This window comes from Garra rufa, chromosome 12, assembly GCF_049309525.1.
Source record: "Garra rufa chromosome 12, GarRuf1.0, whole genome shotgun sequence".
NCBI classification, from domain to species: Eukaryota; Metazoa; Chordata; class Actinopteri; order Cypriniformes; family Cyprinidae; genus Garra; species Garra rufa.
In genome coordinates this window covers 2,979,312-2,998,607 of record NC_133372.1, presented here as the reverse complement: position 1 = coordinate 2,998,607, position 19,296 = coordinate 2,979,312, and the positions used below count along the sequence as shown (strand labels likewise).

Genomic DNA, 19,296 nt, shown 5'->3' with positions numbered 1-19,296 from the left:
GTATGAAAGAAAAACAACCCCCACAGACAAAGTTCATCAGTTCATGTTTGTGGTATGATAATAACTGTATCACGTTACATCTGAAGGCAAATATAAATGCAGAATGCATGATGGGAAATACCAGCCTATAAATCCACCCTAACAACAACGCACACACAGAGTCAGTCAGGTGTGAGGGGTTGTCCACTGAGGACTATCAGTTTACAGAGTGAGAAACAGTGATGGAGGGATGAAGACGAGCAGAGAGGAAGAACAGATGGTGAGATGGTGAGGATGATGGGGTCAGGTGTGTGCGTGTGTTTAGGGCATATGAGCTGCTCTGTGAAACAAGTTGACCATATGCAGCCTTTCAGCACGTGTGTGTGTGTGTGTGTGTGAGAGAAAATATCCAGCGTAAAAGAACAAAGAAAGCGAACATGCAATAAGGCAATGTGGTTTGACGCAAGTTCAATATTAATTTGTCATTTTAATATATGGTGAAACTCATCATGTAACACACACACGCTCATGAGCAGCCGCCAGCGCCGTTCATCTGATATTCAGCGTGTTAAACTGCAGCCTGCAGCCAAAACAGACGCAAATGAATTCAAGATAAATGACACACACACAAACACACAACAACACCTGATGATAGTGTGTCAAAATACACACACATACTGAGAGATGAGGAAAAACACAGCGCCTCAGGCTTTAAATGTCAATCAAATTTGTGGCATGATGATGATGCACGTGTGTAACATGAATAAAACACACAAACACACACACAGGTGATCTCTATATCAATCTTTATATCTCAAACAAAAACTCAGTTATCAGGTGATGTGGGAAATGATTGTGTTGGAGTGTTTTTACAAACGTTTACAGTCAAATGTTTTAATCATAAAACATACAAAATATAATACATATTTTAGAAATGCACACAAATAAATAAATGCTCACACTACCGTTTCAAAAGTTTTCTTTTTATTCATTCTTTGTGAGTTTTAAATACTTTAAAAAACTAAATAGAAAGTCTGAAACTGCCTCTGAATCTCAAAATATTAATTATTTTAATGCATTTTTATTTGATGCATTTATGTACTTTTTCTATGCTCCTTTATTTATTTTTCTTGTTATATTGTGGCAAGTATAATATTTATTTATTTAAATTTTTGTATTATTTATAGTGGATGTGCCTTATGTTGTCAGATGTTCCTTGTCTTATGTACATTTTTACAATAAAAAAAGTTCATCAAGCATGCATGAAGTTGATCAAACGTGACACAAACATTTTTAATATTGCAAAAGTTTCTATTTCTGTTTTTTTTAACTTTCTATTAATCTGTGAATCCTGAAAAATCAGATCTATGATGTTTTTCACAAAAATATCGGGCATCACAACTGTTTTTAACATTGATAATAATCAGAAATGTTTCTTGAGCAGCAAATCATCATATTAGAATGATTTCTGAAGGATCATGTGACACTGAGGACTGGAGTAATGATGCTAATAATGTAGCTTTGATCACAAAAATAAATTACATTTTAAAAGGTATAAACATAGAAAACAGCTATTTTAAATTCTAATAATATTTCACATTTTTTAAGTTGTTCCCTGTAATTTTGATCAAATAAATGCAGCCTTGATGAACAGAAATTACTTTAAATAAAAAACATTTAAAAAATCTTACCAACCCCAAATTTTTGAACAGTATTTAAAGAAATTCACTATTCAATAGTCAATATTGTAATATTGTATTATCGCTTTATGCAAGTAGTTTGTTCCGTCAAAGGAATTTAAGTGCATCTCAAATACTTTTAGGTGTCATTGTATAAAATTTGAATGATTTGTTTGTTTTTGTAAATCCTGCATCTTGACTGGTTTAATTGGTCCATTTAAACTAACATTGATCCAGTGTGAAAGATAAATACGTCCATCTGGCCCATGTACATACTAGAAGAACGTGTGCTCTGTGAACAACCGCTAATGCAGAAATGAGAGGAAACTTTCTCCCTCTCTTCCATTACTCTCAGTGTGTTGTAGTAAAACATCCCAACCAATCAAGAGGCTTTTAATACAGACTCTACACACACAGACGATCAATACTGAAGCACACACACAGAGCTGAAGTTCTTAATTGCAGTAAGACTGGATGATTCACTTGCTGCTGATATGAAGGATTATGGGATTAACTTTGCTCCAGATGATCAATGATTTGATTAGACAGAACAAAAAGGTTAAGACTTTAAAACACATGAGCTTAAACACACGCACTCCATGTGATAACCTCCATCACGGCTCCTCTTTATTAAACCACAATTCTTTCATTCAAGACGAATCATCCATTCTACATTTTTAATCTTTTATTTCATTCTTTTCATACTGCACCTTTAAGACTTTTCTAAACTGATCTGATTCGCTAACCTGCACACACCTGCATATTTCTCACTGCTGTTATAAATGAATCATAAATGTAAATGTGGGCGGTCTTATGTTAATGAGCTGTGATGTCACCACCATTGTGACCAATTGTTTTTGAGTTTTGAGTTTGATCTCTGTTCGAGTGTCATCCAGATGTGTCTATCATCCGGTTTCATCTGGAAAGCGTCCTAAAGCGCGTTGGTTCGCCTGAGGCCGAGCGCAGCGGCCGGGCGAGAGGAGACAGGCTATCAAACACTTTTTAATTAAGTGCTGGAGAACAAGGGGCCAATGCTAAATTACTCTGTCAGGGCTTTAAATGGAGCTTGCGCTTTTGCCGAGCAGTTTCTCAGACTCTCGGCTGGTCGTTTTCATTATCCTGTAAGAATAAAACTGACAGAACGCAAAGAACGACTTCTTGTATTTTGCAGGCACTTGCATTCTTACGGGAGACACCATTATGTTTGCCACTGCTGTCTCAAACACGCACACGAAATGTCAAAATCATTTAAAAAAAAAAGTCATTTAAAGCAGTGAGATATTTCTGCTTTACTAGCTTCGTCAAACAGAAGTGCAGAAATTAGTTTTGTAAACACTCAAAAACGCCCTCCATCTCTCATTGGTCAGTTAAACCCATAGCCCCGCCCTAAACTCACATGATTGGTTGAGTCAGAAGTGGGCCTGTGCAAATGCAAGTGTGTGGCTCAGTCAGATTTATAATCATTTCACAAAACTGGAGACAAACAGAAAATTAGGAGCATAGCGACACATGATTATGTATGACATGAAAGCAGACTAACGTCAAACTAACGTCATATGCTATCATGAGCTTGTGCTAATTATTATTGATTATGTGTCCAGCAGTGATGTTTTATCTGGATTCAAGAGTAAATGTTCAACAGCAGATCGATGGCGTCTCATGTGACGTATAGAGCAGATACACACACAGCTGCATTACTGTGGTGTTTGTGTGTTGTGTGTGAGAATCAATACATTAATGCATCAATAATCAGATCGGATGTCTCTGTAATGTACATCATCTCATTGATCTCTCACTGTATGTCCTACATGTGTGCGAGAGACTAACATAACTTCACACACCATAACACACAAACATGCATGACGCAGAAAACATCTGAAGTATTCAAAACACTCTCACATGTGTCTCATATTATAAATGCCTTATGATCCGATAAACGTCATGATGCATCATGATTTAAAACACTGCAATGCATGATTATATCATAATTACATAGAGACTGAAACTACAACAAACTAGATTGAGTAAACCTGTTGTAATATATGATAGTAGTTACATTCTCTCTGCACAATGGAAACTCCCCAAAGTTTCAACATGTGTTTTGGAAAGAATGTACACTTTTTAGTCAAACTGACTCCTACTCAACTCACTAAAACTCAAGACCATAACACTTACAGTCAAACCAAACATTATTCAGACAAGATATCATTTTTGCATTTGTTTAGTTGTGGGTGCATGACACCATAGCTCATTTATGGACAGCAAAATAAAATAAACCAAAAACCCAAAAATTCTTCATACAGGGACCAAAAATTTGATTTGACACTTTGACCTGACCGTTCTGTTACATACCGATCAAAGATATCTGACATTATCAAGATGAATTTGTTCTGGAAGCCTGTTTCCACCACTGAATAAAAAAAAAAAAAAAAAAGTTGTGACTTTTTATTTCACAATTCTGACTTTTTGAAGAAAAGTCACACAAAGACTGAGAAAAAAAAGTCACAATTGCACGATAGAAACTCGCCAACTGTGAGAAAAAAAAGCTTATATCTCACAATTCTGACTTTTTTCTCAGAATTGCACGTTTATTTCTCACAATTATGAGAAAAAAAGTCAGATTCGCAACTTTTTATCTCACGGTTCTGACTTTTTCTCAGAATTAAGTGGTATAAACTCAAAATTGCGGGAAATAAAGTCAGAACTGCATGATATAAACTCAAAATTGAGAGTTATAAAGTCAAAATTCTGACTTTTTTCAGAATTGCAACTTAATTTCTCAAAATTGCAAGTTTATTTCTCACAATTATGACTTTATAACTTGCAATTGCAAGTTTATATCACAATTCTGAGAAAGTCAGATTTGCGACTTTTTATCTTACAATTCTGACTTATTTTCTCAGACCTGCGTGATATAAAACCACAACTATGAGCATGATATAAAATCATTTATTGAGAGTTATAAAGTCAAAATTCTTAAAGTCAAAAAAAATTTTCTTGCAATTCTGACTTTCTCAGAATTGTAAGATATAAACTCACAATTGTAAGGTATAAAGTCCAATTTTGAGGGGGTGAAAGACTGATGTTCTCAGAATTGCGAGTTTATATCACAATTCTAACTTAACTCGCAATTACATGCATAAAGTCGCAATTCTGAGAGAAAATTTTTCACAATTCTGACTTTTTTTCTCGTAATGGCAACTTTATTTCTCAGAATTGAGTTTGTCACAATTATGACTTTATAAGTTTATCACGCAATTCTTAGAAATGTGTGAGTTTATATCTCGCACTTCTAACTTTATAGCTCACAATCGGAAGTTTATATCAAAATTCTGAGAAAAAGAGTCAGAATTGTGAGTTTATATCTAACAATTCTGACTTTTTTTTCTCATAATGGCAACTTTATTTCTCAGAATTGAGTTTATTTCTCCCAGTTATGACTTTATAACTCGCAACTGCGAGTTTATCACACAATTCTGAGAAAATTGTGAGTTTATATCTCGCACTTCTAACTTTATAGCTCACAATTGGAAGTTTATATCAAAATTCTGAGAAAAAGAGTCAGAATTGTGAGTTTATATCTAACAATTCTGACATTTTTTTTCTCATAATGGCAACTTTATTTCTCAGAATTGAGTTTATTTCTCACAATTATGACTTTATAACTCACAACAGCAAGTTTGTCACACAATTCTGAGAAAATTGTGAGTTTACATCTCGCACTTCTAACTTTATAGCTCACAATCGGAAGTTTATATCAAAATTCTGAGAAAAAGAGTCAGAATTGTGAGTTTATATCTAACAATTCTGACTTTTTTTTCTCATAATGGCAACTTTATTTCTCAGAATTGAGTTTATTTCTCCCAGTTATGACTTTATAACTCGCAACTGCGAGTTTATCACACAATTCTGAGAAAATTGTGAGTTTATATCTCGCACTTCTAACTTTATAGCTCACAATTGGAAGTTTATATCAAAATTCTGAGAAAAAGAGTCAGAATTGTGAGTTTATATCTAACAATTCTGACATTTTTTTTCTCATAATGGCAACTTTATTTCTCAGAATTGAGTTTATTTCTCACAATTATGACTTTATAACTCACAACAGCAAGTTTGTCACACAATTCTGAGAAAATTGTGAGTTTACATCTCGCACTTCTAACTTTATAGCTCACAATCGGAAGTTTATATCAAAATTCTGAGAAAAAGAGTAAGAATTGTGAGTTTATATCCCACAATTCTGACTTTTTTCTCATAATGGCAACTTTATTTCTCAGAATTGAGTTTATTTCTCACAATTATGACTTTATAACTCGCAACTGCGAGTTTATCACACACTTCTGAGAAAATTGTGAGTTTATATCTCGCAATTCTGACTTAATAGCTCACAATTGGAAGTTTATATCAAAATTCTGAGAAAAAGAGTCAGAATTGTGAGTTTATATCTAACAATTCTGACTTTTTTTTCTTATAATGGCAACTTTATTTCTCAGAATTGAGTTTATTTCTCACAATTATAACTTTATAACTCACAACCGCAAGAAAAAAGTCAACTGAGATAAGTCAGTTACCTTTTTTACTTTTTATTCAGTGGTGGAAACAGGCTTCTATTGTCCTTATTTGTAAGTCGCCTTAGATAAAAGCATCTGCTAAATAATGTTAAATGTAAATTTTGATTCTAAAGTCTTACCATAGTTGACTATATTGCATGCTGCATTATTGTAATACTATGTAACATATTGCAAAACTGCATTGAAAATCATCCTATCCAAATCATTTAGAATTAAATTGAGCATTGTGGAGCGTGTGAAGTCAGTGTGCTCACCTGTTTGTCGGTGAGAGTGTAGATGAACTGAAGGTCGGGGCTGAACAGCATGTCCCGCAGCACCGGACTGCCCTCGCTCACCGGGACGCTCTCGTACACTAGCGCCGGTCTGGACGGACTCACCGAATTAATCAGAATCTGTCAAAACAAAAGCCACAGCAAGACCATTTACATCTCATTAATATCCCATAACACCAAGCCAAACGCTTTCATCATGCGAAAACACAAACATCATTACAGTAATGACATCAGAGCGTCAGGACGACAACAGCGCGCGCTATAATCATCTCCGTCTGCGTCTCTCAGGAGAGAATCGGCGAGCGGATGAGAGCGCTTCCATCCCTACAGCGCCGGGATCAAATCCCTCATTCGGCATCAATCTCTCCATACCAATACAAGAGGATTAGATACATTAGCCTCTAATTGAATCATACAATAAAGACAGACGCAACTGTTACATTCACACAGGCTTACTGCATCAGTCACAGACTACTACACACTTCAACTAAAGGTCATCTGAAATCTCTCCATGAAATGGCATAAAGTATTTCCATTATTAATCATTATGACTTATTCAAACGGCAAACTTTGTGCTAACGAATCAATTAGCACTCCTGAATTTTACAAGCTGAGACGAGAAAGGAAAAACAAGAACTTTAGACCACAACTTTAGTTGAAGGAATATTTAAGTTCATTTCAAATAAATGCTGTTCTTTTTAACGAAAAATAAAATGCATCACAGTTTCCACTAAAATATTGGGCAGCACAACTGTTTTCAACACTGATAACAATTAGAAACATTTCTTGAGCATCAAATCAGCATATTAGAATGATTTCTGAAGGAAAGACTAAAGTAATGATCATTTTACAATTTAAATTATATTTGAACAGATACTCACATAGACTTTGGAAACCCATTTCCGCCACTGAATAAAAAATGTAAAAAAGGTTATTGCGACCTATCTCACAATTCTGCCTCTTTTTCTTTTTCTTTTTACTTTTTCTCAGAATTGCATGATACAAACTCGCAATTTCTACTTTTTTTTTCTCTGAATTGCAAGACACAAACTCGCAATTCTGCCTTTCTCTCTAAATTGCATGATACAAACTCGCAATTTTTACTTTTTTCTCTCTGAATTGCAAGATACAAACTCACAATTTTTACTTTTTCTCCCAATTGCATGATACAAACTTGCAATTTTTACTTTTTTCTCTCTGAATTGCATGATACAATCTCACAATTTTTACTTTTTTTTTCTCTGAATTGCAAGATACAAACTCACAATTTTTACTTTTTCTCCCAATTGCATGATACAAACTTGCAATTTTTACTTTTTTTCTCTGAATTGCATGATACAATCTCACAATTTTTACTTTTTCTCCCAATTGCATGATACAAACTTGCAATTTTTACTTTTTTTCTCTGAATTGCATGATACAATCTCACAATTTTGACTTTTTTTCTCACAATTGCATGATACAAACTCACAATTCTGCCTTTCTCTCTAAATTGCATGATACAAACTTGCAATTTTTACTTTTTTCTCACAATTGCATGATACAAACTAGCAATTTTTACTTTTTCTCCCAATTGCATGATACAAACTCGCAATTTTGACTTTTTTCTCTGAATTGCATGATACAAACTAGTAATTTTGACTTTTTTCTCACAATTGCATGATACAAACTAGTAATTTTGACTTTGTTTCTCACAATTGCATGATACAAATTTGCAATTTTGACTTTTTTCACACAATTGCATGATACAAACTCACAATTGTGTGTTTATATCTCACAGTTTTGAGAAAAAAAGTCAGAATTGCGAGATACAATGTTGCAATTGCGAGAAAAAAAGAATTGTGAGACAAACTTGTATCTCGCGAGTTTATATCTCACAATTCTGACTTTATAACTTGCAATTGCGCATTTATATCTCAGGTATAAAGTCTGTGAGTTTATATAATGCAACTGAGAAAAAAAGTCTGAATTGAGATAAAAAGTCGCAATTACTTTATTTTTTTATTCAGTGGCAGAAACAGCTTCCATAGAAAACAGCTACTTGAAATTATAATAATATTTTACAATTTTACTATTTGTCCTGTATTTTTAATCAAATAAATGCAGCCTTGGTGAACAGAAAAGACTTCACTTAAAAAAACAGGTTAAAAAATATTTCCAACTCCAAATTTTGAAACAGTATATATTAAAGCACATAGCTTTCTGTGAAAAACAGGGCAAATTGAAGTCGTTATTCACTACAAACGTCTCCATTTGTGATCCACATTAGAAACACAGCCACACAGGTTTGCATCAACACACAAGTGAACGATGACAGACTTTTCATTGAGATACAGTGAGCATATATAAGCGTATGAATGTAATGAGACCCGGGGGAAGTATTTATTACTTATGTAAATACGATCTGGCGAGGGTAAGGGTGCTGTTCTTGCATGTTGAACACATCCATCACTTCTATTGCTCTCAATAAACATGCACCATTAACTGAGCAACATCTCTGACGGTGACGCGGTAATCGCTCTCCTGCGAACGCCAGCTTCTGCGCTTCAGCTAACAGGATATGAGGATAGAGTATCTGTAATGCACTGAGCCTGTTAATATACCAACATTTCATCTCAAACCACATAAAATCACTTACACACACACTGAGCATACGTGAATGAGCAATACACACATCAAATTGAGTTTTATCGCCATTACAGAGCCAATGCGAGGAAGATATTAAAATAATCCGCCTGGGATCATGCTGCAACACACTAGTGCTATTTTAGTATCAGAGATGATGTTGTTTTTATTAATATTCTGAACCAGTTTTTATTTTTATATTTTCTGCTTTCATTTTGAGTTTAGCAAAGGTTTTAGTATTTTTTCTTGTTTTTTGAGTTTTTTGTTTTTTGAATGAGTATATTTCCGTTTTCATTTTAATTTTATTAAAAAAAAAAATTACATTTTGTTTTGAATTAGTTTTTATTTTTATGTTACATTTTTTTTCATAGAAGTTTTTTTGTGAGTTTGTATCATGCAATTCTGAGAAAAAGTTAAAATTGCGAGTTTGTATCGTGCAATTCTGAGTAGAAAAAAATGGATTGTGAGTTTGTATCGTGCAATTCTGAGAAAAAAGTCAAATTGCAAGTTCGTATCATGCAATTCTAAAAAAAGTCAAAATTGTGAGATTGTATCATGCAATTCTGAGAAAAAGGGCAGAACTGCAAGTTGGTATCATGCAATTCTATTTCAGTTGTAATTTTTATCTTATTACATGTTGAATGTTACATGTGTAGTACAAGTTAAACTGATAAATGCTAACTTGAAAACTATCTCTAATAAAATGAGTTAATGAAGATTTCAAATAATTTTTTTTTATGGTTTTAAATTCCACAGTAAATACAATGCAATCCAACACATTCAAAATGAATGATTTGGTTACCAATTTAAGATTTCTTTAAATCTAAAAAATGGCATCAAGCCCTGTTAGAAAAGTTTCTGAAATGTCTGTTTTCATCTGAAAGATCTAACTTTGTGAGTTTATACGACTGCAATACGTCCCAAAAACTAGATAAGACATTTATGATTTCAACAACATGTGAATCTGCTATGTGACATGTTTCATGTGTTTATATGCATAAAGGGAATCTGATGGTTTCCAGATGGCGCTCACTTTCACAGACGTGACACTGACGTATCTGTGCTTACCAGGACTATAGGAAGTCAAATAAACACAAGACAGGACGAGAAACACACCAGTATCTGCTCTAGATGAGCAGTCACGAGAACATCACAGGGTTACTATCATAAAACCACAAAAAATATATAGAATTTTTACTCTTGAAAAAATTAATTAATTAAAATGACTATTTACCATTTAAAATGACTAAAACCAAATAAACTAAAATGAAATTAAAGAGATATATTGAGCTTTTAAGAACATTATAAACCAAAAAAAAAAAAAAAAAAAAACAGGGCAGAAAATGTAAAATAAAAAAAATTGACAAACCCAACAAAAATACCAAAACTAACTTAAATGAAAACAGAAAAAAAATACAATTCAAATTGTTAACAGTATATTAAATCATACTAAAATAATGGTTTTAGATGCAGAGGTCAGTGTTATTCCAGCTGGTGTCTTGGTTTAGACTGCAGGTTAAAGTGACCCTGACGACCACACAGGTTACAGATTTAAGGGTTCAAACCAAGAGAAGCTACTCAATTTGATGCTTTTCTTCCAGATGTGGCTCTTTTGTGTCAGTCTGAACAGGGTGAGGTCAACATAAGTAAATACTGCATGCAACATCTACTGCAGACAAACGCACCTCTGAATGTCACTTAAAACAGTGAACTGCAGGTCAGACAGTCTGTTCTTCCAGAACTCACCCGGTTGTCATCCAAGATGTTCATGTCTTTCCTTCTTCAGTCGTAAAGGAATTATGTTTTTTTAAAAGAAAACATTTCAGCAGTTATTTCCATATAATGGACTTCTATGGTGCCCCCGAGTTTGAACTTCCAAAATGCAGCTTCAAAGGGCTCTAAACGATCCCAGCCGAAGAAGACGGGTCCTATCTAATAAAATGATCGGTTATTTAAAAAATAAAAGTTACAATTTATACACTTTTTAACCTCAAATGCTCATCTTGTCTAGCTTTGCCATGTGTATGCTTACTCTGTGTAATCTAGGTTCAATACAGTTAGGGTATATCGAAAAACTCCCGTCTCATTTTTCTTTCCAACTTCAAAATCGTCCTACATCGCTCTTTTACCTTTTTTTTCTGGTAAAAGGCATTCGACCTGCTTTGCACATTCACTTTGCAAACACTATTTCTGCAGCGATGTAGAAGACGAGCATTTGAGGTTAAAAAGTATATGCATTTTAATTTGGCTAGATAAGACCCTCTTCTTCGTCTGGGATCGTTTAAACGCCTTTGAAGCTGCATTTAATCTGCTTTTTGGAAGTTTAAACTTGTGGGTACCATAGAAGTCCACTATATGGAGAACACTCCTGAAATGTTTTGCTTAAAAAAGCTATTTCTTTATGACTGAAGAAAGAAAGACATGAGCATCTTTAAAGAGGTGATCACTAGAGATGCAGTGAATGTTCGGCAACCGAAAGTATTCAGCCAAAAATAGCAAAAAAAAAGCTTGTTTGGCCGAATAAGCAAAAAAGCCAAACAAATTATACCGAACAATGACGTGACGTGATTAAACGTGGGCAGCATTTAAAACTGTCCGAGAAAGATGCAAAAACCATTACAAGCACAGACAGAGAGACTGTTTAGTATCACATCTCATGTCTTCCATGAGAAGAGAAAGGGCTGGTTGTTGCTGGTTAATGATGACTGAAATCGCAAAATGGCACTTAAACCATTAGTAAATAAACTACAGAACGTTACGTTGTCTAATACACGGATGAAACTGGATTTATTCTGACAGCGCTGCAAAAAAGTCCAAAGCGTGAGAAAAATCTGCGTGATGAGAATCATTCATAAATCTGCTGCTAAAAGTAGCACTGAGGTCTTCCTGTGGGTTTCCGCCAAAATAAAAGTCAACATTCATAAATGTTAGTATTGTAATTTTACTGTTTTTCTGTAAAATAAAACAAAGTAAGATAAAAAATAATGATAATCATTACAACAGCATTTATTATAACATTCTCATTTGTTTAAGAAGGCTGCATTCATTTGTAGATTAAACACATGCCTGATTCAAGAAGGGGGTCTTCAAAATTTTTAGTTAAAGTGCTTTGTTGGTAGGCTATAATGTCTAGTAGAATGTTATGTTTTTAATTTTTAATTTTATTTTTTTTTATTTTGAAAAGCAAAACAAAACTTTAAAAAGCACATTTTGGCTATATAATTTATGCAATGGTGAAAAAAAAAAAACTGGCAAAATGCATGGGGGAAAAAACACGAAAAACCGTGTTTGGTAATCAGCCTTCATCCCAGTGTTTAATTTTGTTCAGCTTTGGGCCAAGTATTTTCATTTCAGTGCATCCCTAGTGACTAGTGAGTACATTATCTGTAAAATTTTGTTCTGGAAAGTGAACTACTTTAAATGTGCAACTCCTGGCTATAAAAAAAACATGAAAAAAAAGTGCACCAGACTTCAGGCTAAACGTCAGCACTGGTGAACTAATCTGCTGGTTTCTTGGCTGTATCTGATGTTGGTGCGGTGATACTAACGGCTGTATTTATGAGCTCCACAGCTGTGATCTTTGAGCAGAGGTTGGTCATCAGACCTCTCCATTGAGCTGCTGATTTCACAGATTTTCAATGCTGATGCTGTTTAATGTTTACAGGGACTGTAGACATCATGTGATTGACTTTAAACATGCACTGGCTAAATTTAACACATGCGCTCAGCTGCACGCAAACTCGCATGAAATATTTATCAGACTAAAACAGAAACAAAAACACACACAAACCCAAACTATCTGTGAATGACTCGTTTATACAGTCTAGTGCTGCTGCGTGATAAACACACACACACACACACACACACACACACACACACACGGTGTAAACAATGCAGATATACTATGGGAAAATCAGTAAACACACACACACACACACACACCAGACTCCCACCAGAGACGCACATAACACAAACACAGGAAGGGAGAGTGTGTGTGTGTGTGTGTGTGTGTGTGTGTGTGTGTGTGTGTGTGTGTGTGTGTGTATAAAGACTTGTGCAATATGTGAAAGCACGCCAAATATAGTGTGAACTGTTGGTCCACAAATAAACATGATTGTGTTTACTTAGCTTTACTTTGTGGAGAAAATTGTTTCCTGAAATGAATTACACATCTGTCTAAAAGAGCCTTTTATTTAAAAAAACATTCCAATAAGTCAGTTTTAACGATTTCCTTTTGAAAACAAAGGAACAAAAATAAAATAAAATAGAGTTGAAATATTATGCTTAAGGCAAGACATAAAAAAAATAATTAACTAATAGTTTTCACCTTACTTACCCAGGTGATTGATTACATTGATAATTGCAAACATTTTTTTAATTACAAGTTTTCTAAAATGTTAGATTTAAGTATGCAAATGATGCATTATTTAATTGAATATGCACTAATTCACATACATTCATAGTACAAAAATCTAAACACTGCGTATAGTGCGTTTCAATATTCTTGTTTAATATTTTTAACATATTAGAGTCAAATGTTTTTCCAGAGGGGATTTTGAGTATCTCATTTTGTCACTCCATAATTCAGAAAAAACTTTGAACAGACAGAAACCATGTATTTTTTACCATTTTTGGGGGAATAAAATGTTGTATAAAATCAAGCTAAGTATATATGAACACATACCTCTGTAAAAACCTTCAGGATATAGACAAATGTAAAGTTTGGTGTGTGTAAGTGCTACTGAAGTGGAGATTTATGGCTCATTTAAAGAAAACGGCCTTTAAAAAATATACATTGAAATCTATTGACACAAATAGATAAAGTGCTTTAAAAGAAACACTTAACAGTGTTTTTTTGGATGTTTTCTTTCCACTAGTCTGAAAAAAAAAACACTTTATGAACCATCAAAAAGCCAAAAATCTCAAACTTGACAGGTGCATGAAAAAAAACTGCGTTTTTGCTTGAGTGTCTCCCCTTAACTTCATTTTTTTTTTTTAATTCTAAGTTATATTAAAATGTTTAATAAAGTATGTGGTGTGTGTTTATTTGGCTAATGTAAGAGTGTGTGTGTAATCTGCAGTCACTAGAGGACTGGTCTTCCTCAGGGAGAAGCAGGCGATTACCAAAGCAACGATGCCTAAAATGAGTGTTTAAGGAAGCCAGACGTAATTAAACGATGACATATTCCACTTCCTGTCCCCTGAAATTACTGCAGCGTCCACCCACACACGTCCACACAACATCTGAAAGAATCTGAGACGCTTTAAGAGTCAAAAACAATGCTTGAGCTGAACCCTACCATCAGTCAGTGGCCTAAAGTTAGAAATCTGTCCTGCCTGCTCTCTTCAACACAAGCAGAAAAAAAAACAGAGGAATGTGAGAGAAAAAAACTCTATATCTACATATCTATACTGTTCTCTATTTCTATACTGTTTAAATATTTAGGTGATTCATTGTTAATAGGAATAGAAGCAAAAACAAATAAAAATATAAAAACAAAAATATAGTTTGGGATCAGTTCAGCTTTTTTTTTAAAGAAAGCTCATCAAGGCTGCATTAATTTGATAAAAAAAAACAGAAAAAACTGTAATATTGCAAAATGTTATTACTATATAAAATAATGTTTTTTTATATTAATATACTTTAAAATATAATTTTTTCCTGTGATGCAAAGCTGAATTTTTATCAGCTGTTACTCCAGACTTCAGTGTCACATGATCCTTCAGAAATCATTCTAATATGCTGATTTACCAATGTGCTGCCAAATATTTTTGGGAACCTGTGATACTTTTTTTAGGATTCTTTGATGAATATTGAGTTAAAAAGAACTGCATTTATTCAAAATATAAATCTTTTCTAACAATGAAAATCTATGCTATCACTTTTATTAATTTAACACATCCTTGGTGAATAAAAGTATTAATTTCTTTCAAAAAAAAAGAAAGAATACAAATGTACTGACCCAAACTTTTGAACAGTAGTGTATATTGTTAGAAAACCTTTCTATTTTAAATAAATGCTGTTCTTTTTAACCTTTTACTGATCTAAAAATCCTGGAAAAGTAGTATCACAGGTTCTAAAAAATATTAAGCAGCACAACTGTTTCCAGCACTGATAATAAATCAGCATATTAGAATGATTTCTGAAGGATCATGTGACACTGAAGACTGGAGTAATGATGCTGAAAATTCAGCTTTGATCACAGGAATAAATTAGATTTTTAATGCATATTAAAAAAAGAAGAAACTTATTTTACATTATAATAATATTTCCCAATAGTATATTTTTGATCAAATGAACCACAGCCTTTGATGAGCATAATAAACTTCTTTAAAAAACATAAATCTTACTGACATTTAGTGGGTGTCTTCAGTAAATTAGAGAAAAACATATGATATTTATTTTTTGTTCAAAAAAAAAAAAAAAACAGAAAACTACTTCAATTGTTTTTTTTTTGTTTTTTGGAAAAACAACAATTTAAAGCAGTATTACATTTATTGTTTTTATGCTTAAACCTTTTTTTGTTTTTGACCAACATATAAAATAAATAAATAAATAAATAAATAAATAAATAAATAAATAAATAAATAAATAAATAAATAAATAAATAAATAAATAAATAAATAAATAAATAAATAAATATATATATATATATATATATATATATATATATATATATAATGTTATTCACTTCCTGTTTGATATTATATTATATTATGTATGTATGTATGTATGTATATATAAAATAAGAAAATTTATTCATTTAAATTTTAAACTGCATAAATAAAACATGAACCTGCTTAAACCTAACTGTCAAACAACAGACGCTTCATTAAATATAAAAATTACACATTTTAAACGTTTACATAAGTAAAGGATCTATTTCTTAATTATATTTATTCACAAATAAATAAATATACTATTAAAAATATAAATATAAAAAATAAATAAAAAACAAGTGTAAATAAAAATACATTAAAAATGTACACATTTTAAAAATAATACAACTTTATATAATCTAATCAAATTGAATAATTAAAAAAAAAATCAAAAACTGAATCTGAATGACTAGTGAATTCAGTCACACCACTGTAAAGGAAACACAAGCGTCTCAGTAACACTGTGATTGTACAGTTAACACACACACACACACACACACACACACACACACACACACACACACACACACACACACACACACACAGAGAGGCTCAGCTGTGGCATGTGGCAGTGGTGTGATGACAGCTGGGTGGTCGCCAGGCAACCAGGTGGGAAACAGATGCTGCAGCTGCGGTCTGGCCTGTTGCCACGGTAACAGCGGGAGCATCGACCCCTGGACGCGGCGACTGTGTCGAAAGGGAATCCGGTGAACAGCGACTGAACTCACAGCCAGTGTTTAGAGGTTCATCAGAGCCACCGCAAGCCAACGTCAGCGCCGCCAATTAAGAGTGAAGTGTGTATCGATCCGTGTGTGTGTGAGTAATTAACAGAGCTCCAGGGGTGTCTGGAAGGAAGTTCTCGGGGTCAAACAGGAAGTGAACAACATTTCAATAAAGGCAGAGAGGTTCAGTCGCTCTGTGTCTCACGGCTGCATTTATCAAATTACACTAATTAGATGATGTAAAAATATATTCGACTGCCAAGAGACATCAGATCTGAGTCACATTCACTCCCTTGTCTATAACAAGTAAACAAACTTACTTAGTACTGTTATTCTGACCATCTGAGCATTTTGAACCCTTGCCAAAGTCGCATGTACAACACTAATGATATGCTATCATTTGGAGATAATCAAATTTGAATACAACTGAAATAAAATGATCCTTTAATGAGACAAATTAAATGAATAAGGTGATGGATTAATCCATAGCTGATGCCATCACAACAACACATTACTGTAAGGGAGGTGGTGCGTAGAAACTCTTCCTGATAGAAACAATAGAAATGAATCATGGGAACTTCATGTTCTGGGAAAGGAGTGTCTGCCAGAGAAAACCACTGCCACATAAAATGGCTTTAAAGTCTTGGCAGAGATCTGATCAAAGGATTCAGAGGCCAGAACAGCCCATCTCAGACACAGGAGGACAGGAAGGAGAAGAAGTGGCTCATAACATACAGGAAGATGTTAATTCACTTCCACAGGTGTTCAGCACATTTCCTCTTTCAGCATTCCTCAAATCTCTGTGCCATCTGCTTCAACCACAAATCAACACAAATATATCAAAATATTTAACCCTCATGCTCCTCCTCAACAAAAAATAAAATAAAATAAAATAAGATAGAATTGCCCTAATTGGCATCACATGTACTGGCATTCATACAGATATACTTTTGCTCGGAATAAAATAAAAAGCAAATAAAAAAAAAGTAAAATTTTTAATTTAATTTAATTAATACATTTTTATGCAAATAGAATTTAGCATACATACAGATTTATGTATCCATTTACTCTGAAATAAAATAATTAAAAAAAAATAATAATAATAAAAAATAATAATAAATTAAACAAAATTAAATTAAATTAAATTAATGTTTAGTCAAATAAAATTGCCCTAATTTGCAATACATGTATATAGCCATTTGCTCTGAATAAAACAAATAAATAAATAAAATAAATATATGATATATTTATATATACATATTTTTTACAAATATAAATGTTACAAAAATGTTATTAAATCAAATGTTTAATACAATAAAATTAAACTAAACAAATGACATACACGCATACCGAGCCATTTGCTTTAAATAAAAAATAAAAAAATAAAATAAAATAATTTTTTTAAAGTAAAATAAAATTTAATTAATGTTTAGTCAAGTAAAATTGAATTCAATTATTAACAATAACTTGCCCTAATTGGCAATACATGTATAAAATTATAAAAATAAATATATTTTTATACATATAAATAAATACAATATAAATGTAAAAAACTAAATTAAATTAAATAATGTTCAAATCGAATAAAATGACATGCATACCTAAAACCATTTGCTTATAAAATAAAACAAAAATTTAAAAATGTAATAAAAAAATTAAAATTAAAAATAAAATAAGCAATATATCACATAATAACAATAGTGATGGACCATTCGCTCCCTATGCAGGCAGCATTTTAAAGCATCATGTGCTCCTGATGCAAATCAATAGTGAAATCGGAAAATCAATAGAGTTAAACCTCTCATGTGCTTCAATCACAGTTAGAATGCTGTCTATATAGGGAGCATGCAGTGATCTCTCTCATATCTCACCATCTTTGAGATGCTACTAATGATCACATGACGCAAAAGATCAAGTAATGTGTGTGTTTGGGAACAGGTGTGTGTGTGTGTGTGTGTGTGTGTGTGCGTGCGTGCGTGCGTGCGTGCGTGCATGTGTGTGTGTGTGTGTGTGTGTGCGTGTGTGTGTGTGTGTGTGTGTGTGTGTCTACTCCAACAGGTTGCTATGGTAACCCCTCCTGAAGCATTGAGCGCTGATGGTTGCAGAACACGGCCAATGAACAGATCAATCAAAATGATTAGATGGAGTACAGCAGAAGATCACGGCTAATACTCGCCACAATTACACAGCAGAAATGTCCGTGATTGACAGCAATTACTGACCAACACACAGATAGATAGAGCAAAAAAACACATATTTATCCGCACACAAACAGCACTGACTAATCAGACAATATTCAGAGAGCACTGCATTGGTAACACGGACAGATACAGTAAATATGATACAATGCAGACACAGAGTGTTACTGTGTGTCCTCTGGGGATTCATAGCGCTTCCTAATAAGACATCCGTCTCCTGGCAACAGTTTTTTATTAGCTAATTAACAGCCTAAATGAGGACACGCTTATTTTTGGCATCAGCACACATGCAAAAGATTAAAAGGACTGTTCACCCAAATATTAAATCCTGTCATCATTTGCTCATCCTCGAGCTGATCCAAAACCTGCTTGATTTTCCTCTACCGAACGCAAAATAAGACGTTCAGGTTGCTCTTTTGCATTTAATGAAAGCATATGGTGACCGAGGGTTGCTGTACTCCAAATAAAAATAATAAAAGCATCATAACAGCAGTCCAGAATTCTTCCTTCCAGAGAATTATGATTGAATTGTGTCTAGTTTTTCACATAAAGCATCATTCGAGTCCAGAAGACTGGAATATAAAGCACAT

The 19,296-nt window shown here is 33.3% G+C and overlaps 1 protein-coding gene across 1 annotated transcript in view; it reads right to left on the bottom strand.

Moving 5' to 3' along the window:
- LOC141346800 (plexin-A1-like) overlaps positions 1-19,296 on the bottom strand; it is a 178,683-nt gene that overhangs the window by 89,811 nt on the left and 69,576 nt on the right. The window contains exon 4 of the mRNA XM_073851760.1: positions 6,484-6,621. Within this exon, the coding sequence (XP_073707861.1) occupies positions 6,484-6,621 (138 nt within the window). The remainder of the gene's footprint in view (positions 1-6,483; positions 6,622-19,296) is intronic.